Below are 23,226 nucleotides of genomic sequence, written 5' to 3' on the forward strand. Positions count from 1 at the left end.
TGCCGTCAAAATAAATAAGTAGCTCATTACTGAAAAATCTACATACCGGTAGCCTAGTTACTGTCACTCTACTGAAAACATATTAATAGTAGTAGCATATAAAATTTTACCTCAACAACAACAGTCCTCAGGTCAGTTCAAATGAGTCAAACCTACATTTATTCAGTCAGTAACAGACCTACAGCATCTTCACACTTTCATCACAAATGTTATAGCTTACAGAAATGGTGGTAAGGTGGGGTGGACGCGTCGATGATGCCCAAAACAATGCTGTCTAGGTGTGGGTAGGTAAGGCAGCTCACTAGGCTTGTTGAGACACACTTGATTCTCTCGCTGTTGCTTTGCGCTGGATCTGTTCAGTCCTCCGTGCTTCTTTATTGTTGGTAAGTCAGACACAACGGAACCTCTTTTATTGCATGCTATTGTTAAAGCGTAAACTTTGTCCTTTTACGAAAAATCTAAAATCCTAAAAATGATATTTAATGATATTATTTTATTATTATTATTTCCTTTTTGTTATGATGACACTGAAATTGTAAACAGTAAAGTGATTTTTACAAGGACCATAATATAGTAAAAATAAGCCTTTCTAATTTTGTCAGTTGTTTTGCTGTTACTATTGTATACCTTTATGCTTGAATATTGAAAGGAAATGATTATGTAAATGTAATATATTCAGATATATACCATTGTTACAGTGTAACTATACATTTAAGTAGGCTTCTAATTAAATATTCATTAACAACATTAGAGTTAGGAATAGGGTTATGTTTAGGGTTAGTTGCATTTATTTATGCATAATTCACTGTTATTACTGCAGTTTCAAGCACTGTAAAAAATAAAGTTTTGGCATTTCACCTCTATATTTTTCTCTGTGTAGTTGTTCATATTTAATTATTTTATTTTTTAAATTACATTTATACATTGGGTTTATTGAAAATATGGGATTCAAAGACTTATTTAAGACCAAATACTAAGAGATGCATGTTAAATTTACACTTGAATTGTTACTTTAATACTATAATTAATAATGAGGATAAAAACTGTATTTAATAAGAAAACATTTACAAATGGACTTTATTTACTACTGTTTTTTTAAGGGGTTTCATTTCTGTTTAGACTGCAAAAAAAATATATATAGGCTATATATTTTCTTCTTCAGCATTTTTGTCTTGTTTTCCAGTTCAAATATCATCTTAAATCAAGATACATTTCCTTGAGAAGCAAAATGACTCAAGATTTTTAATATGTGTTCTGATAAATGTATCTGTTAAGTGGGTTTATGCAAGGTCAAATATCTGCCAATGGGGTCAGAAAAATAAACATAGTTAAGGGAAAACAAGATTTTTTTTTTTTTTTACTGTTTTAAGCACACAACACACACACACACACACACACACACACACACACACACACACACACACACACACACACACACACACACACACACACACACACAATCAGAAAACAAGACTAAAATCTTAAGTAATTTTGCTTCTGCATGTATCATAATTAAAAAATGTATACTGGAAAACAAGACAAAAAAATACTTGTAAAAATTATTTTTTTTGCAGTATAGTTTATTCATAACTCTGTCCTCATGATCCCAGCTGCTGTAATGCCTTCATTTCTTTCTGGTATCAATAAAGTATCATAAACATCCCTTGCAAACACAGTAGTTTAGCTTTTTATGGAGTTTGACTGAATTTTGTTTTTGGATTTCATTGCATTTAAAGATGCACGATCCTCCAGCGGTGACAGTCCCCCGGGATGATGGGAACTCTCCGTGACCTCCAGTTTGCCCTGCAAACCAAGATCGAGGAGCTGCGGCAACGTGACACTCTTATCGATGAGCTCGAGCTCGAGCTGGACACTAAAGATGACCTCATCAGACAGCTACAGGGCGAGCTGGACCGTCTCCGCGCCGGCCCTGTCACACACAACCCCCCTGGGGCCACAGACATCACAGGTGAGCTGGGAAGACTGTGATTAACTGTAGACACATGCTGCATTTTATTTATTGTTGCACTTTATTTTTTTTTATTGGTATTGGAGCAGCGTCCCCAGATGAGCCCCAGCGCACTAAACGGCAGGCCATATCAGCCGAACCCACGGCGCTGGATCCAAATCAACTCACCCACGTCACCCTAACCAACTACAGCAAGAGCGAGGAGTGAGTTAGAGCCCGTACACACCAGAGAAACACCCTGCAGCTTATAAAAGAGGATCTATTATACTTTTATACATTTTCAACTTTCCTTAGTGTGTAATGTTGCTGTTTGAGCATTAAAAAGGTCTGTAAAGTTAAAGCACAAAGTCATTGTTGTTATTCTCTGTATCAGTGCACACTGAACGAACTCCCTGAAACGCCTCCATTGCAGGTTTTCTCCGGGAACGAGGACGTCACAGTATTGCTCATTTACATCATTCCCGTCCATGACATACGCTAAAAGGGACAAGACCTGGTTAACTTGCGTTAGTAGTGAGTTGTTGCCATGTCCAAGAGACGTTGTATTTCCCACCCCAATCTATCGAATTGATAAGGCAAAACTGATGCCATTGTTTGCGTTTACCCATTCTGTGTCCTAAAAACAGTACGCCAACAGAGTAGTATGTCCGGAATACATAAAGTGCATTCGGCAAAAAGTACCTGGATGACCTATTACTTCTGGCAGGATTTTGGAGTGGACACTTCGATGTACACTTTACTATCCCATGAGGCCACGGGAGAGGATTTGTGAATGTCTGTAGTCGCATTTCCATTACAGAAACTTTTGCGATATTTTCTAAATGCCGATAAAAAACTAATGCAAAATGACAGCGTTTCCATTAACCGATGTTATGTGACTAAAACAACATTTTTCTCTCTCACGATAAGTCATTCAAATCATGGCAACGGATGTTGGTAGGTTTATGTGTTTCTCCCTCCTGCTTCAGGTCTTGATAAACTGTAGCATTTCTTTGTTGTTTAGAATCCAGTATTCCCGTAATTCTTTTGTCTTTTATGAGTTTAATAAAGAACTCTGTCTCTTCTTCTGTCCAAACATACCGCGTCATCTTTAAAGAATAGTCGACTTTTGCGTACACCAAGTGACCTGTAAATGCGGTAAAAACTTTTTCCATTGCTGTTTTGCAAAATATTCCTTTTTCGAAATGAAACCACCTCATGCGAGCGTAAGAACGTTTTTGCGATAAATGGGTGTTTTTGCGAAATTGACGTGTTTCCATTGGCCGTATTTTCAATTTCAATTTGTTCAATTTGAAGGGTAATGGAAACGCAACTGATGCCGGTAGGTCACGTGACACAGTAACAACATGGCGGACGTAGTACGTCCGAATTTCATTCATACTACCCATATTCACACAAGTTGTGCGGTTGAAACGACAGCTGTGGTTAGAAGCATCTTGTTTGCATGATATGTGGACTCAAAAAATCCTTACCTTGAGACGAATAAGCAAGCTGACATTATCTATATCTTTTATTGAGAATGTATACAAAAGTCATTTTCATCTTTTGTCGAGATTTAAAGCACTGTTTTGAAGAGTGCGCATGTGTGTGAGTACGTGCTCTAGTATGCAAGAAAAAACCTATGATTGAATATGAAAATAAAGCAAAATAACTGAGAAAAATTTGAATTAGTACTCAGATGCCATGTCCCTGTTTTATAACAAAATATCTAGCATTAATTCGATCTCAAACAGATTCATTAAAATAAGTTATTACTCCACCACCTGCGTGACATCATTAGCCAACGTGGTTGAAAGACAAATTTGCGACGATAAGGTTTCGGAGAATTTTTAGTTGATTTCTTCAACAATGCATCGTACGATATGGTAATGAAGCATGAGGTGCGTCGTTGTACGGGAAACTTACCCCTGAGCGTTACTGACGGACTGGGAAGACAGGTGCTGCAACATTTGAAAAATAATGGGTTTTTTGAACATTCAAGCATGAAAGCCTATTCTAGTAGACCCCAATAGCATAATATGACCTCTTTAATATTTTAGCAACAGGTAATCCATCGCCCTGTGCTCATCCCAGGTCTCGGGAGTTGATCCAGAGGGCTCTGCTGGAGAATGATTTCATGAAGCACCTGGAGGCCAGCCAGATCCTCACCATCATGGATTGCATGAATCCCACAGCTCTGGCACAGGGCAGCTGCGTCATCCAGGAGGGCGACGACGGCTCTACCGTCTATGTCCTGGAAGGTGAGGAGCATCTGCCTCAAAGATAAGATTTGTATTAAGAAATTATCGTATGTGCAATTAAAACTATTTTGAGAAGTGTAGTAAAAACTCTACGTGTTTTTGTTTTTATGCTTGGCTCTGTGAAGTGGGCAGTTGAAATCGCTGCCTGTTCATCATGTGTTTGTGACAGTGATCCTCTGCGCAAAGAAAACACTTCACATGATGGGTCCTATTATTCCACGGCTTTGCACTGACTGTTAAAGGAATAGGTCGGGCAAAAAAAACAAAAAACAAATTTCCAACGAATCTTTTCCACAACCTCATGTCGTTCAAAACATGTACTTTTTCTTTGGAACATTAAAGGAATATTTAAAGAATTGCAGCTCTTTGGAAAGATTTAAATGATTTTGAAAGAAGTCTCTTGTGCTCACCAAGACCAAGAAGACTGCATTCATTTGATTAAAAAAATACAGTAATATTGTGAAATATTATTACAATTTAAAGTAGCTTTTTTATCTCTATTTTAATGTTTTCAAATGTAATTTATTCCTGTGGTTTTCAGCATCATTACTTCAGTCTTTAGTGTTACATGATCCTTCAGAAATCATTCTAATATGCTGATTTGCTGCTCAAGAAACATTGCTCTATTATTATTGTGTAATATTTTTGTGGAAACCATGATACATTTATTTCCAGAATTCTTTGATGAAAAGAAATCTCAAAAGAACACCATTTATTTGAAATAGAACTTCACTTTTCATCATTTGAATGCATTCTTGCTATTTGAAAGTCTTTTAACGGTTCTCCACACATTGATCTCGTTCAAGGTTGTTGGTTTTGTTTGTGTGTGTTCTGTGCAGAGGGGTTGGTGGAGGTTACTAAAGGAGGGCAGAAGCTGTGCACCATCGAGCCGGGGAAGGTGTTCGGCGAGCTCGCGATACTCTACAACTGCACGCGCACGGCCACCGTCACGGGTGAGCTTCACTCCGTCTGTGGATTTCAGAACAACATATTTGTTGTTGCAACATAACATAAATGTTTCCTACATGTCTTTCTTTTGATTCAGTTGAGTTTTAATTTGGTTTGCTTTATTAGCCAGCTACATTTATACTGCTAACATGTTTGCAGCTTGGCGTATAATGAAAAAAGTTAAACATAAGATAAAGTAATAAAAGTAGGCTAATATAAAATGATAAAAAGTAATAGAGTAAACAACAGAGCAAATGGAGTAAATAAGAATAATTAATAAAAACATTTAAATTAAGTTACTTAACTTTTATTTTATTTAACTTAACTTTACTTCATTTTTAGTTTAAAGTTACGTTAAATTTCAATTAAATTGGAATAGGATGGATCATATCACACAATAATTACATAATTAAAATATAGAAATGTTAATAGTAATAAGATAATAAATGTAATATGTAGGAAAATGGGTGGATGGATTAAATAAATATTATTAATAAAAAAATATTAAATTAAATTAAATTTCAGAGAAAGTAACAATCAGCCACTTTACCAAAAAGGAACAGGATGTGTCATAGAATCATACAATAATTAAAATATAGAAATGCTATAGTAATATAAGATATTAAATATAATACATAGTCAAATAACAATAGAGCAAGTGGATCAAAGTATTATTAATAAGAACAAAATTATTAAATTAAATTAGGAAGGAAACAGGATAACATACAATAATTTAGATATATTAAGAACAAAATTGAATAAAATAGGGGAAATAACAATACACAAATGGAGTAAATATGAAATATTAACCCCCCAAAAAAGACACAAAAAATAAATTTAATCATATGGACACCCTTTCTTTGTCTCTCTAATTCTGACAAACACAAAATGTATAAGCCTGAACTTATAAGATCACGAATCCACATGATTAATCACAATAATAAAAATGCAATTAAAATGGGGCCTTTGGCTGTCCCTGTTCATGCAGAGATCTCTCTGTAACAATCTCACCTGTGAACCCGGACCAGATTTGCGGGATTGGAACAAATAGCACTACAAATTTGCTTTCTTTCTCTACGCAGCCCAAATATTAGTACAATTTAAGATGGATTTACACTATGTAACTTTTGGCCCTCTTGCGGTTAAAAAACAAAACATGTATTTTTTTCTTTTTGGAAGAACATTGTTTTGGCTGTGCTTCAGCTCTGTGTGACTGTGCAGACGAGCCTTCACAGTAGATAATGCTTTACAGTGAACTCTATTAGAGAGCTACATATGGCAATTTATCCGTTCAGTAAAATTATTAGCAATAAAAACGGCATCTCCGCGTCGCTTTTACGACATTTCAAATCCCTCAGTTCTCTCCATCTCTGAAAAGCCAAGCCAATGTTGATTCTTGTTTTATTACGAGCTCTGTCGCATTCTCTTTCTGCCAGCAGACTCTCCTCTGTTCGGGGTTTGTTTAAAACGGGTGATTTCCAGAAGGATTGAGATTTAGCCGCTTCGTATCAACCTTTTTCACTCATTGTGACAACTAACCTATGCCACTCCCACATACGTCAAAGTAGCCAGAGCAACTTTTCAATATTTAAAGATATGACGACATACGCACAGGCGAGTGACGCATGTACACAATTTCCCCTGATAGGTCTAAAATATAAACACTTATAATAGGCTTACCAAAGGGAATCAGAGTAAGACAAAAAATACATTTTTGGGAGGATTGATGATTTATTGGTTTATTATTTAAATTTTGAACAAACATTTTACATAGTGTTCCATTAATTAGATAATAATATTAAGAAAAATGTTTCTCAACTTTAGACATGTTCATCATGACCAAATCAATGCATGCAACATAATGTGGAGTATATAATGCATACTACATACAAGTTTTTAAGATAGAATGTGAAACATTGATTTGCAATGTTTGAACATTTCAGACAGCATGCTACACTGTCAGACTTCATAGTTGCATATTGTCACGTCTCTCTTTTGTGTTGATGGCAGATGGTGTCTGCTGTTCAGGGTCAGCTAAATGAATAGCTTTACAATTTCTTAAAGCTCTGTGCGTTCATTGTCTGCTCTGCACGCCATCACTCTTTTCTCATTTTTCTTGCCCCAATGTGTTTTGGGGTCAGAGGTTAGATCCATTTTCAAGGTACATCTGACATCACTAACTGACAATTACTGTAGTGCATTAGACAGCGGCAAAATAGAATGACGTGAAGGTCTTTATGAAATGTAAACAGCTTCTTAAAGTCTAAAGGACTTTCTAAATCTAACCATCTAAAATCTAAGGAGGTCTCTACTTCACTTTCACCAAAGTTGATTAGCAGTCATTGAAATCTTTTGAATACATGCCAGATTGAGTCATTTAAGTGGTTTATCATGGGAAAAAATTGTTTCCTAATCTCTTAGGCTGCGTCCGAAAGCTGAAAAATGCTGCCTATGCAGGGAGCATACAGAGCTAAGGCAACAAGGCATGTCCGAATCCAATGATCGTGTCACATCCTGTCTCTTGTTGAGATACCTTCATCCGATCATTTTTTGAAGGCAGATAGATGCATCCTTCGCTGCCTTTGATATCCTACAATCCTGTGCATTTTATTCCGTGACAGTTGAGCTAAACAATTAAATAGGTGTCTGCAAGTTCCGGTTGGTGGTCAGTTTGTGTGTAAATGTCATTTTTTTTACCAACATTTTTCACTTTTGATTGTTTTAATCAGTGAGTGGCATCCAGTAATCATCTCATAAATTAAAATGTTTACTTTCTATTTCAAATCCAATTATATATAATTAAAGCCTTGGAAATTTGAAGGAAATGTTAAAAATCTCAGCAGTTCATTTCTCATACTGGAAGTGGAAGGTCAGGTTGAAAGCATTGCATGGTGGGATACAGAATATTTTGCAGTGTCCACTGTTGTATACAGCACTTTTTGTCATCCAAGTACCTGTGCATACTAATAATTTGCATACTTTACAAACTATACTTATTGCATACAGTAAAAAATAGTACAATTAATGGGGTAGTAAGCTATTCTGAACATAGCCATTCACATCATGGAAGAATAGTAACCTTGGAAGGTAAAGCAGGTAAGATATTTATTCATACAATTATGCCATCAAATATCCTTTTGGGATATATGAGGGTGTTGTATTTATCAGGAATGTATTTATTGGTTTTGCAGGTGTTAATAAAATGTCTCTCAATGTCTACAAACATTCTACATGAAATTGACTTGAGAGTTTATTGGCGTTTAGAGAGGAATATTAACAGTAGGTGAAAGTGTTTGTGTGGGGTGGGCTGGCAGAATAATTACATCGAGTGGGACATGAAGAGCTCTCAATGCAGCAGCTGTCGGTCATGTTGAGAGTAAGTACAGAGCAAAAGTGTTTAGGTGAAGAGATTGTGCCCAGAGTTATATTTCCACATGTCCTTTTTTATGGATTATGATGCAGAGAATCACAGCAAATCTGTCAGCAAAAATGTTGTCGTCCATGTCATAGATTCCAATGAACGCGTTTTGATTATAAAATTCCATGATTAAAGGCAGTACTATTTTATATATAAATAAGTAAATTATACATTTTATTTATTATTTTTGGAGGCTTTTTTACTTTACTTGAAAGGAAAGTTTAGGAAACTAAATGGTCTGTAAAGCTTTCATTAGAAATACAATACAGGAATAATTTCCTCCTTCCTCACCATTGTCATCTTCTTTCCTCTCAGCCCTGACTGATATCAAACTATGGGCCATAGACCGACAGGGTTTTCAAACCATCATGATGAGAACTGGCCTTCTCAAGCATTCAAACTACATGGAGTTCTTGAGGAGGTAACACAATTTTGCACCGAATCAAATTCAACATTTCAAACCAAAATCAGAGTTTTGACAGTGTTTGAGATTGGTACTAGTAATGCTATCAACTGAATTGTGTTGTCAGCGTGCCCTCCTTCAAGACTCTCACTGAAGATGTGCTGAGTAAAGTAGCAGATGTTCTCGAAGAGGTAAGGTGTTTTGATCTCTACACATTTATTCTGAAAACAATGCCAAATTGAATTATGTGACCATATTGTTTTGTTCTCCCCCTCTCTTTACTCTTTAGACTCACTACAGTGATGGTGACTACATCATTCGTCAGGGTGCCACTGGAGACACATTCTTCATCATCAGTGAGGGGCAGGTGAGTAAAGAGCCTTTCTGGGGTTTTCTGCTGGATTGTAGAACAGAACATTTATTATGATTTTGTGGCTGTTTTGGCCCACAGGTGAGGGTCACCCAGCAGAAATCAGCCAATGAGGAGCCAGTGTTCCTGTCCACGCTGTCTAGAGGAGATTGGTTTGGAGAACAGGCTCTCAAAGGGTCAGTGAGAAACTTGAAGGTTTTAAGGTTATAATTCTCATTTTAACCATTGTGGTTGAGATTTAAGAATAACCTTTTGCATTCTTCATGTCTCTTCCCAGGGAAGATGTGCGTACAGCAAATGTAACCGCTGTTGGAGATGTGACATGTCTGGTTATGGACAGAGAGTGAGCAGCTTGCAGAACAGTCACAGTCACCATTCAAAAGCATAACATCATAACATCTCAATCATTCAAAATCATTAACATTACAATCAATATCACAACCATCCCAATCAATCAAAATCATAAATATCACAATCATACCTATCACAATCACTGTTGAGACATAACTGTCTCAATCAATATCACAACCATCACAATCAAAATCATAACCTTCAAATAACATCACAATCAATATCACAACCATCCCAATCAATCAAAATCATAAATATCACAATAATACCTATCACAATCACTGTTGAGACATAACTGTCTCAATCAATATCACAACCATCACAATCAAAATCATAACCTTTAAGTTAACATCACAATTAATATAACACAACCATCACAATCAAAATCATAACCTTCAAATTAACATCACAATCAATATCACAACCCCCCCCCCCCCCCCCCCCGAAAAAGAAAAATCATAACCATCACATAATCAATATCTCAATCAAAATAATCACATTTTTTCAAAAGTCGGAACTATCATAATCAATATCACAACCATCACAATCAAAATCATAACCATGTAAATTTATATAACAACTATCCCAAGCAATCAAATTCATAACGGTCGATATCAATATCATATCATTTAATCAGAATCATAACCATCACAATCAGTATTACACCCTTAATAATCAGACAAAATCAGAATCTACACAAACAAACCAGCCCAATGCATCAAAATTATAACTATCGCAATCATCATAATCAGTCAAAATCAGAACTACACAAACAAAATCACAACCATCCCAATACATCAAAACTATCACAATATCTCAATCAGAATCTCAATGATCACATTTACTCAAAATCATAACTGTCTCAATCAAAATCACATCCATCACAATCAAAATCACAATCAGTATCACAATAAATCAAAATCATAACCATCACAATATCTCAATCAAAATAATCACATGTACTCAAATTCATAACTGTCAGAATCAATATCACAACCATAACAATCGAAATTGTAACCATCAAAAATAATATCAAGACCATCCCAAACAATAATTATCATAATCACTATCATCACATTTAATCAGAATCATAACCATCACAATCAGTATCACACCCCTCATAATTAGTCAAAATCATAATCTACTCAAACAAACCATCCCAATGCATCAAAATCATAACCATCACAATAAATCTCAATCAAAATCCCAGTCATCATATTTACTAAAAATCATGACATTACAATCAATATCACAATCAATCAAAATCATAGCCATCTAAATCATTACCATTGCAATGAATCTCTTAAAACCCTAACTATCATAATCAGTATCACAACCATCATCAGTCAAAATCAGAACCTGTGCAATCACCGTATCAGAACAGTTAGTAAACTAAATTAATAACATCATTTCTCCATCTTGTCACATGTGCTGACTGCTTATAAAACTGTAAATTTTAACAGGTCTTTCAAGCAGCTAATCGGTGGACTGGACAATATGAGCAATAAAATGTACGAGAGCGAAGAGGTGAAGGCCAAGTAAGCGTGCGATGAGCTCCTTCACATTCATTGTTCAGAAATGAGAAGCATTCTGGGTAATGAGAAAAACTGATATTTCTCGTAGGTTAGAGGCAGAAGCCGTGTTCTTCGCGAAGATGTCTCTCGGTGACATCAGTGTGATCTGCACGCTGGGGGTGGGTGGATTCAGTCGGGTGCAGCTGGTACGATACGCTTCAGATCAGGAAAGCAGCAGGTAGATGTTACTTCAGGAATGATTAGGAGGTTTTCAGAGTATGTTTATATGGACTCTTTACAGGTGCAGCTGAAGAACGATCACAGTCGCTCCTTTGCCATGAAGGTCCTGAAAAAGCGTCACATCCTGGACACGAGTCAACAGGGTCACATCCTGTCTGAGAGACGCATCATGATGGAAGCCCACAGTCCTTTTACTGTCAGGTCAGTACAGCTCCAGCTGGCTCCCCATGATAACTTAATCACATGATGTGATTGATTTAACTGTTTAGTGGGTAATGCATTACATTTTAATGAGTTATGCAGAATTAAACTCATGACTACATTTGAAGTATTTTCTCTTAAAGTATTGGTTCATTACATTCTATGAAAAGCATGCGATAATAAGCCCGTACTGGTTTTATGCTTCAGACTGTATCGGACATTCAGAGATTCTAAATTCTTGTACATGTTATTGGAAGCGTGTTTGGGTGGAGAGCTGTGGACTCTGCTCAGAGACAGGTATCAAGATCCCTCTCCGTGTTTTGTCATGCTCATCTGAACGGGCTGAGTAACTGACTGGAAGTTCTGGGACTGTTTCAGGGGGTTGTTTGATGACAGCACCACACGCTTCTACACTGGATGTGTGGTGGAAGCTCTCGCTTTTCTCCACAGCCGTGGCATCATCTACAGAGACCTGAAGCCTGAGAACATCATATTGGACCACCGTGGATATGCCAAGCTGGTAAAAAAAAGCAGTGTTATTTTTGAATTATGTATTTAATATTAGAGTATGTATTCATATTTTGAAATTTAGCTTTGTTTTAATTAACAGAAATGGTTTATAATAGTTTGAGTTTTAGTTAAACTGCCCCTATTATGCTATTTTAAAGGTTCCTTTTGTTTGGATGTCCCTTACATAGTTTACATTAATCCAAGGTCAAAAAACACTTAAATTTTCTCATAACAAATCGCAGCATCAGCTCTTTTCTCACAGTGTCTGGAACGGTTTGAAAAAGGATTTGGTCTCTTTAAACCCCTCCTTTCCCAGAGCCTGTTCTGATTGGTCAGATGGTCCAGTCTGTTGTGATTGGTCTACTCTGCTCTGATTGGTGAGACAACCCAGTCTGTTGTGATTGGTCTACTCTGCTCTGATTGGTCAGATGGTCCAGTCTGTTGTGATTGGTCTACTCTGCTCTGATTGGTGAGACAACCCAGTCTGTTGTGATTGGCCTACTCTGCTCTGATTGGTCAGACAACCCAGTCTGTTGTGATTGGCCTACTCTGCTCTGATTGGTCAGACAACCCAGTCTGTTGTGATTGGTCTACTCTGCTCTGATTGGTCAGACGACCCAGTCTGTTGTGATTGGTCTACTCTGCTCTGATTGGTCAGACAACCCAGTCTGTTGTGATTGGCCTACTCTGCTCTGATTGGTCAGACAACCCAGTCTGTTGTGATTGGTCTACTCTGCTCTGATTGGTCAGATGGTCCAGTCTGTTGTGATTGGTCTACTCTGCTCTGATTGGTCAGATGGTCCAGTCTGTTGTGATTGGTGTACTCTGCTCTGATTGGTCAGACAACCCAGTCTGTTGTGATTGGCCTACTCTGCTCTGATTGGTCAGACGACCCGGTATGTTGTGATTGGCCTACTCTGCTCTGATTGGTCAGACGACCCGGTCTGTTGTGATTGGTCTACTCTGCTCTGATTGGTCAGACGACCCGGTCTGTTGTGATTGGTCTACTCTGCTCTGATTGGTCAGATTTTCCAGTCGGTTGTGATTGTGACATGTAGTAATATTATGTACACACTACATGAAAGGTAATATCCAAAAAAGCATAATGTGGGCACTTTAACAATAACAACACTGAACCAGATCTGAAGGTTGTAACCAGAAGGTTCTATGTTTGAACTCTGTTAATTAAATAACATGTGTTTCTGCTACATTTATGATCCATTTAAAAAGAAAGGTTTTTAAATAAAAATGTTTACTTTATAAAGAAATGTATTTATAGGCACACATTATATTAGTCTACAAAGCTAATTTTAAGCGTATTTCTTAGCAGATGAGAAACATAAATTAAGTCAAGTGTTGTGTACATTTATACCAAACAAAATATTCAAAAAGCAAAGAATTGTCATTGTTTTTTAGACAGACTTTGGTTTTGCTAAAAAAGTTGGCTTGGGGATGAAGACGTGGACATTTTGTGGAACTCCAGAGTACGTGGCCCCTGAGATCATCCTAAATAAAGGTCATGACGTGTCGGCCGACTGCTGGTCTCTTGGGATCCTCATCTTTGAGCTGCTGAGTGGAAGGTTGGCGATTTACTAATGACATTATTAACCACTAACCAGTTTAAAGTTTTCTGTTCCAAGAATCCCAGGAACTGAAATTCACACTCTGCCTCTACTAATTATTAACATTCAACACCATTTTTCTCTTTCCATCCAAGCCCACCTTTCTCAGGGTCAGATCCCATGAAGACTTATAACATTATTCTTCGAGGAATCGATATGGTGGAGTTTCCCAAGAAAATCACCAAGAGTGCTGCGAACTTAATCAAGAGACTGTGCAGGTACAGAGATGGAGTGAGCACATTTATTCAAAAAGCCTGTGTTTAAAAGCCAAGGGAGGTGCCTAACTATACAGATTTTATTGGCACTATATCTATACTCTCTTTGTGCACTGCTCACTAGCAGCGTTAATGTTAACAGAGACATCATCTTTTTCTTCTGTCGAAAAATTCATTAAATGCAGCCATGTAAGTTTGACATGTAAGATGTCAGTCATCGATCTATAAATTACAGGAACGTCTGTCTGTCTGTGTGTCTGTCTGTCTGTCTGTCTGTCTGTGTGTCTGTCTGTCTGTCTGTCTGTCTGTCTGTCTGTTAATCGTATATCTCTCGAACCGTTTGTCCGATGGATTTCAAACTTGACAGGTGCCTTGCTACAGGCATGAGTAAGTGCAGTGCGGAGTTTGACGTTGTTTGGATTAGAAATGCAAAAGATATCGTTAAATATATCTGTAAAAGAAGCACACATTGAAGTTGTGGTTTAATAATAAACATTCTGACATTAGAGAGGGTTGTGGTTTAAAAATTGTGGTTTAAAAATAAACATTCTGTCAGCTAAACATTAAGTCAGCTACACTGTTTACTTCTGAAGTAAAAAAGTAGCGATTCTTTTTGAGAAATGTAGCGATTCTTTTCAAGGTTGTTATACATTTATTACAATGTAATTATACGTTTATAACACTGTAATTATACATTTATTACAATGTAATTATACATTACAGTGTTATTACACATTTGTTACATTATTATAAGTAGCGTTCTTGAGAAATGTAGCGATTCTTTTCAAGGTTGTTATACATTTATTACAATGTAATTATACGTTTATTACACTGTAATTATACATTTATTACAATGTAATTATACATTACAGTGTTATTACACATTTGTTACATTATTATAAGTAGCGTTCTTTTGGGAAAAAGTAGTGATTCTTTTTGGAAAAAGTAGCGATTCTTTTTGGGAAAAGTAGTGTAAAAATGTTATTATACATGTATTACCGTGTTATTATACATTTATTACAATTTAATAATACATTTATTACGGTGTTATTATACATTTGTTACATTATTATTATTATACATTTGTTTATCCTTTTTTTGAAAAAGTAGCGATTCTTTTTGAAAAAGTAGCGATTCTTTTTGGAAAAAGTAGCGATTCTTTTTGAAAAAGTAGCGATTCTTTTTGGGCAAAGTAGTGTAAAAAATTTAATTATACATTTATTACAGTGTTATTATACATTTACATTTACATTTATTCATTTAGCAGACGCTTTTATCCAAAGCGACTTACAAATGAGAACAATAGAAGCAGTTAAACTAACAGTAGGACAACAATACGTAAGTGCTATAACCCCTCTCAGTTTAATTTTAGTGTTTTTTTTTTTTTATAGAATAGAAGAGAAGAGAAAGTGTTAATTCTGAATCAAGTGCTGCCGAAAAAGATATGTCTTCAGCAGTTTCTTGAAAGTGGCTACTGACTCAGAAGCTCTGGTTGAGTTAGGCAGATCATTCCACCAACAGGGAACAGCCATGGTAAAGGTCCGAGAAATAGATTTTGTGCCTCTTTGAGATGGTACCACAAGACGACATTCGCTAGCAGAGCGCAGGTTTCTGGATGGCACATAAGTCTGAAGTAATGAGTTTAGGTAAGAGGGAGCAGTGCCAGTGGTTGTTCTGTAGGCAAACGTCAGTGCCTTGAATTTAATGCGAGCGGCAACTGGCAACCAGTGCAATTGTGTGAGGAGAGGAGTGACGTGTGCTCTCTTCGGCTCATTGAAGACTACTCTGGCTGCAGCATTCTGGATCAATTGTAGAGGTTTGACAGAGCAAGCTGGAAGACCAGCCAGGAGAGCATTACAATAGTCCAGTCTGGATAAAACAAGTGCTTGGACAAGGAGTTGTGTGGCATGCTCTGTAAGGAAGGGCCTGATCCTCCTAATGTTGTGCAAGGCAAATCTGCAGGACCGGGCAGTTCTAGCAATGTGGTCTGTGAATTTCAACTGATCATCAATTACAACCCCAAGGTTCTTAGCTGACCTTGATGGAGTTATGGATGACGAGCCTAGCTGAATGGAGAAGTTGTGATGAAGTGTTGGGTTGGCCGGGACCACAAGTAGCTCTGTCTTCGCAAGGTTTAGTTGAAGGTGGTGGTCCTTCATCCAGCCAGAGATGTCTGTCAGGCAGGCTGAGATACGAGCAGCTACCGTCGGATCGTCAGGCTGGAATGAGAGGTAGAGTTGCGTGTCATCAGCGTAGCAATGATAGGAAAAGCCATGTTTCTGAATCACAGATCCTAGTGATGTCATGTAGATGGAGAAGAGGAGTGGTCCAAGCACTGAGCCCTGAGGCACCCCAGTAGCTAGATGTTGGGTCTTAGACGCCACACCTCTCCACGACACCCTAAAGGACCTACCTGAGAGGTAAAGGCCAATTTATACTTCTGCGTCGAGTGTACGCCGTAGTGTACGGCGTAGGCTACGCACGTAGGCAACGCCGTCATGAGCATTTATACTTCTGCGTTTAGGTCTGCGTTGCTCTGCAGTACAGCGCCGAAACGCTAGTTGGCGGCGGAGGGTTTTAATGTTCCACTGTGTTTAGATTCCTCGCGGCAAGAAGAAGAAGATTCCTCGCGGCTGTTTTGAGTTTAGGTTACTACAAGCAATGCCGACTGAAAGAGAGCAGATCATGTTGGAGTTGGAGCTTATCGAGGTGGAAAAGGTAAATTTTTAGTTTTTTTAACAGTTTCGCTGTACTTAGAATTTAAAAATGGCGGGCGGTGCAGAAGAACACGCCGGAAATGCATAGGAGGAAACGCGATGCTACCAAGCCGACCAATCACAGATCTTGCGGTCCGCGTCGTCGCGACGTGTAGTTACATTTTTGAGGAGGTGCGCGTCAGGTTACGGCAAAGGGTACGGCGTATGGTACGCGTCTGTGCGTATGCTACGCCGTACGTACTGCGCGCACCCGACGCAGAAGTATAAATTGGCCTTGAGACTCGAACCATTGGAGTGCAGTTCCCGAGATGCCCTTCATCTTTAGGATTGACAGGAGGATCTGGTGGTTAACTGTGTCAAAAGCAGCAGACAGATCCAGCAGGATGAGGACTGAGGATTTGGAAGCTGCTCTTGCCAGTCTCAGAGCTTCAATTACTGAGAGCAGGGCAGTCTCAGTTGAGTGTCCGCTTTTGAAACCAGACTGATTGTCGTCCAAGAGGTTGTTCTGTGTAAGAAAGGAGGAGATCTGGTTGAAAACAACTCGTTCAAGTGTTTTCGCGACAAATGGAAGAAGAGATACCGGTCTGTAACTTGTTAGATGTGCTGGATTTAGATTGGGTTTCTTAAGCAGTGGGGTTACTCGAGCCTGCTTAAAAGCTGTGGGAAAGGTACCAGTGTGGAGAGAGTTGTTTATGATGTGCGTGAGTGTGGGTACAACTGAGGAAGAAATGGCTTGAAGTAGATTAGTGGGGATAGGATCAAGCGGACAGGTAGTAGGGCGATTGGAAAGGAGGAGTTTAGAGACTTCCGCCTCTGAAAGTAGAGAGAAGGAGGGTAGAATGTGTGGGTTTGTTGGTAAAATGTGTGTGTCAGTTTGTGGATCGGTAAATTGGCCGCTGATGGTGGTTGTTTTTTCTATGAAGAATGTGGCAAAATCGTCAGCTGTTAGGGTTGATGAAGGAGGAGGAGGAGGAGGGTTAAGAAGAGAGGAGAAGGTTTTGAAAAGCATGCGAGAGTAAGAAGAATTGAAAATTTTGTTGTGATAGTAAGCCATTTTAGCAGTAGAGATATTAGCAGAGAAGGAAGAGAGAAGGGATTGATAAAGACCCAGGTCTGTCGAATCTTTCGATTTGCGCCACTTCCTCTCTGCACCCCTGAGTTTAGTACGATGTTCGCGAAGAATATCAGTTAACCAGGGGGCAGAGGGTGTGGTGCAGGCTGGCCTGGAGGAAAGGGGACAGAAGTTGTCCAAGCAGGATGTTAAAGTGGAGAAAAGAGTTGCACAGTTAGTATCAAGTGTTGAGAGCTGATCAGGTGGAGGAAGTGTGGATGAGACCAAAGAGGATAGGTGAGAGGGTGAAAGTGAGCGTAGGTTTCGTCGAAAGGTGACCTGTGGAGGAGTGTGTGTTGTGTTCTGAGGCAGGTTGAGGTTGAGAGTGAGGAGGAAGTGATCTGAGGTGTGCAGTGGAGTGACCAGTGTATTGTCCGTAGAGCAGTAGCGTGTGTAGATAAGGTCCAATTGGTTACCTGATTTGTGAGTAGCCACAGTAGATACTCGTTTGAGGTCGAATGATGCAAGCAGGGTATGGAAATCAGCAGCCTGAGGTTTTTCTAGGTGGATGTTGAAGTCTCCAAGAATTACAAGAGGAGTACCATCTTCTGGGAAGGATGAGAGTAGCACATCAAGCTCCTCCAAAAAACTGCCAAGTTGACCTGGGGGACAATATACAACTACAAAATGGATTTTTATAGGACTAGTGATGGTAATTGAATGTGATTTAAATGAGCTGTTGTCAAATAGAGGTGGTAAAGGATCAAATTTCCAGTCATTTGAAATGAGCAGACCAGTACCACCACCCCTTCCGGTCAGACGGGGGGTGTGTGAGAAAGTGAAGTTAGTGGAGAGGGCAGCAGGTGTGACAGTGTCCTCTGGTCTGATCCAGGTCTCAGTCAGGGCCAATAGACTGAGACCTGAATGACTTGAAAAAGATGTAATGAAATCAGCTTTGTTAACAGCGGACTGGCAGTTCCAGAGACCAATAGGAAAAGAGAATAAAGTATTAGAAGACACCGGAAGGGTACGGAGATTGTTAGGATTGCACCGCCTCTGACGTGTGACGTTTGATTTACGTATGTTAGTAATAGTAGAGATTTGAAAACACATAGTGAAAAGGAGCTTACAAACAGAAAGATTCAAAGAAAAGTGTGTAGAAGAGAAAGGAAACAACAATAAATAAACAAGAAGAATTTAATACTCAAGTGCTTTGTCGGTGTCCTTGCTTGGTGGAGTCGCACAGGTAGAGTCGCTGGTCTTTACACTCTTTGGTCTTCACACGATGAGGGCTTCACACGAGGGCAGCCGCGACCGCTGCCGCGGTGCACTAACCAGTTTTACACACACCTAATACCCTGTTAATGAATACAGCAGGCCACGCCCGACTCTTTGGCCAGCGAAACTGTCACGACACAAACAAACACACGCGCGTTTTTACCAGGGTAAACACAGTAACGAAGAGCCGCGCTAAAATCGCTAAAATATACATCTAAAATCGCTAAAATATACACCGCGCTAAAATATACATTTATTACAATGTAATTATACATTTATTACAATATAATTATTTGTTTATTACAGTGTTATTATACATTTATTACAGTGTTATTATATGTTTATTACAATGTAATTATACATTGTTTACAGTGTAATTATACATTTATTACAATGTAATTATACGTTTATTACAATATAATTATACATTGTTTACAGTTTATTATACATTTATTACAATGTAATTATACGTTTATTACAATATAATTATACATTGTTTACAGTTTATTATACATTTATTACAATGTAATTATACGTTTATTACAATGTAATTATACATTTTTTACAGTGTTATTATACATTACATTGTAATTATACATTTATCAGTGTTATTATACATTTATTACAATGTAATTATACATTTATTACAGTGTTATTATACATTTTTTACATTATTATTATTATTATACATTTGTTGATTCTTTTTGAAAAAAGTAGCGATTCTTTTTGAAAAACGTTGCGATTCTTTTTGAAAAAGTAGTGATTCTTTAAAAAGTCGCGATTCTTTTTTAAAAAAGTAGCGATTCTTTTCTGAAAATGTAGCGATTCTTTTTTTTAAAGTAGCAATTCTTTTTTTTTAAAGTAGCGATTCTTTTTGAAAAAGTAGCGATTCTTTTAGGAAAAAGTAGTGATTCTTTTTGAAAAAGTAGCGTTCTTTTTGAAAAAGTAGCGTTCTTTTTGGAAAAAGTAGCGATTCTTTTTGGGAAAAGTAGTGTAAAATATTTATTATACATGTATTACAGTGTTATTATACATTTATTACAATGTAATTATACGTTTATTACAGTGTTATTATACATTTATTACAATGTTATTATATGTTTATTACAATGTAATTTTACATTGTTTACAGTGTTATTATACATTTATTACAATGTAATTATACGTTTATTACAAAGTAATTATACATTGTTTACAGTGTTATTATACATTTATTACAATGTAATTATACGTTTATTACAAAGTAATTATACATTGTTTACAGTGTTATTATACATTTATTACAATGTAATTATACGTTTATTACAATGTAAATATACATTTATTACAGTGTTGTTATACTTTTATTACAATTTAATTATACGTTTATTACAATGTAATTATACATTACAGTGTTATTATACATTTTTTACATTATTATTATTATACATTTGTTGATTCTTTTTGGAAAAAGTAGCAATTCCTTTTGAAAAAGTAGCGATTCTTTTTGAAAAAATTAGCAATTCTTTTTGGAAAAAGTAGCGATTCTTTTTGGAAAAATTAATGATTCTTTTTGGAAAAATTAATGATTATTTTTTAAAAAGTAGCGATTCTTTTTGAGAAAAGTAGCGATTCTTTTTGAAAAAGTAGCGATTCATTTTGAAAGAGTAGCGATTCACTTTTGAAAAAGTAGCGATTTTTTTTTTAAAGTGTTGATTCATTTTTTAAAAAGTAGCGATTTAACTGAATCTGTAAGTCAGCTACACTGTTTAATGCTGAATATTATATTTTATTCTGGTGCGCTTAACGTTATCGTTTTCTCAGAGTTTAGGCTCCTGTGTAATAGTAGCCTAGGTTATTCAGCAACTCAAACATACCAAACCAACAACACACAAAAACTGATTTTGCACGGGCATTGCACTAGTTTTAATCAATTTTACACTGACTGAAATGCCATTTAATTTTAGTCTAAGAAAATATTTTATTTTACTAGAAAAATTAATACAAATATTTTAAAAAAATTATATTAACATTTTGTATAGAATAATTTAGACAATAAGACAATTAAATTAAATTCTTTTGTCTTGAAAAAATGAGCTCCTGAAATAACATTATTCGTATATTATTTTGTGTTTATGCATTTGTTACAGAAAGACAGACTAACAAATTCTGACAAGTAACTACGGCATGAAACGACCTATTTTATGACGTATATCAGAGTGAAAGCTTCTCGAACAAGAAAAAAAATGTAGGGCGGGGCTTGTTTTTTTTCCATGGGGAATTGATTGGATAGTTGTGGTTTTCTTTCGCTGCGATGTCATTTGAGTGACAGGTTGTCCCACCCTTGCGTCGAAAACAAGTAATCAGAGAAGAGAGGAGGGTTGCGTCCATTTTTTATGCCCTTCCATCGCTAACTTTCCCCCGTCTCGTTCACTCGGATGTATGCCATTGCTTACGTTGCATGAGGGCCCCCTACTGGCCGAACCTTTGAAATGTGTTTAAATGAAACGGCCTTATTATGTTGCTTACTAGATTTAAAAAAACAGCCTTTAAGTGTGTCATGTTTGCATGTGTGTTTATCCTGACAGGGACAATCCATCTGAGAGACTCGGCAACCAGAAGAACGGCGTGAAGGACATCCAGAAACACAAGTATAGATGACATGCTCTGACATTGTCGCTACATTTGCACAATACTGCATTTATTTTAAGACTTAGTCATGATATTGGGTCGGTGCTGGTTTTGATGTCTCTTGCAGATGGTTTGAGGGGTTTAACTGGGATGGTATTCGTGAAGGAACCTTGGCTCCTCCATTTATACCAAATGTAAGAGAGATTCTTCAGCCAAATCATTTCATGGACTGTAGTATTTATTTAAACACTAACTTGGAGGGATATCCAAAATACACGGTCAAAATGGATGTCAACACTCCTAATTTTTTTTGTTGAGTCGACCTCAAAAAATGTTTAATTCAAATATCCCACATAATCCTACTTTGGTCTGAGATATTACTAGACAGTGTTACGGTCTTGAGTGAATACATTTATTTGCTGTATGTTGCAAATGAGTTTGGGAAAGTAATAAACATATACTGTTTGTTTGCTGCAGGTGGATGGGCCTTTGGACACAAGTCATTTCGACTGTTTCTCTGAGGACACAGATGAGCCGCCACCTGATGAAGAGTCTGGCTGGGACACTGAGTTCTGATTGGATGGACCAAATGTTATGAATGGACACATAAACTGTAGCCTGAATCCAGAATAGAACATCAACAACAGAGCTGTTAGTACCTGAAAGTCATGGGCAAATAAAACTTTTTCTTCTTTAGAATTTTTTTTTTTTTTTTTTTGCTATTGCAGAAGAATATATACTGTATATATTTTTTTCTAATGTTACACACATTTAGATATTCTATACACAGTTTTATATATTTATATATATATATATATATATATATATATATATATATATATATATATATATATAACACTTTATAGATAGAATATATTTATGGAAAATATATATATGAGAGAGAGAAAGTAAAACATACACAAAAAAATGAATAGAAAAGAAAAAGTAATTTAGAAAATGTCAATTCAAAATATTGGAATCTATACTCCATACTCACCTTTACTGTGAAAGCAACATCATAAATGACAGAGTGGTGTTGTAAACTCTCTCTCTCTCTTTCTCACGCACACACACACAACAAAACAAAGGTATACAGAACTTTTAAGCAGAGACATTTTTAAATAAAAAAATGTATTCAACAACTTTTGTTCTATTATAATTATATTTTTAATGTTGATAAGCATTTCATTTCATTGCAGTTTAGTTTTACAGAACCACTATTGATCGTGTGATATGTGTATTCAGTCTCAAGACAAAATTACATCTAAAAGACAGGATTACCACAAGACCTAGATCTCACACAAAACAAAGTGAATCATTAAAGGGATCGTGCACTCAGAAACACATTCTGTCATTTACTCGCCCTCATGAGTACTCTAAACCTGTCATTTATGGAAACCTTGTGACGTCTGTGGAAAACAAAAGGAGGTTTTTTATTTTATTTCCTCCACGAAAGAAAAAATCTTACAGGTTTAGAACGACATGAGGATGAGTAAACAATGTCAAGATGTTCACTTTTTCATGGACCTTTTTTCAAATGAAATTCAAGAAAACTTTTGCCTATTACTA

General features: G+C 36.8%; 2 protein-coding genes across 2 annotated transcripts in view; both read left to right on the plus strand.

Moving 5' to 3' along the window:
* wdr45 (WD repeat domain 45) overlaps positions 1-23,226 on the plus strand; it is a 91,251-nt gene that overhangs the window by 29,751 nt on the left and 38,274 nt on the right. The window lies entirely within an intron of this gene.
* Positions 339-22,356, plus strand: LOC130077923 (cGMP-dependent protein kinase 1-like). Its single transcript, XM_056243355.1, has 20 exons — positions 339-383; positions 1,737-1,969; positions 2,059-2,173; positions 4,043-4,209; positions 5,049-5,162; positions 8,891-8,996; positions 9,106-9,169; positions 9,268-9,345; positions 9,430-9,524; positions 9,626-9,691; positions 11,163-11,237; positions 11,323-11,419; positions 11,515-11,654; positions 11,862-11,951; positions 12,033-12,174; positions 13,581-13,744; positions 13,882-14,004; positions 21,615-21,677; positions 21,785-21,851; positions 22,135-22,356. The coding sequence occupies exons 2-20, from the start codon at positions 1,771-1,773 to the stop codon at positions 22,231-22,233; spliced, it is 2,064 nt and encodes a 687-aa protein (XP_056099330.1). The 5' UTR covers positions 339-383; positions 1,737-1,770; the 3' UTR covers positions 22,234-22,356.

This window comes from Rhinichthys klamathensis, unplaced genomic scaffold, assembly GCF_029890125.1.
Source record: "Rhinichthys klamathensis goyatoka isolate OS25496 unplaced genomic scaffold, OSU_Roscu_1.1 h1tg000027l_1, whole genome shotgun sequence".
Classification (NCBI taxonomy): Eukaryota; Metazoa; Chordata; class Actinopteri; order Cypriniformes; family Leuciscidae; genus Rhinichthys; species Rhinichthys klamathensis.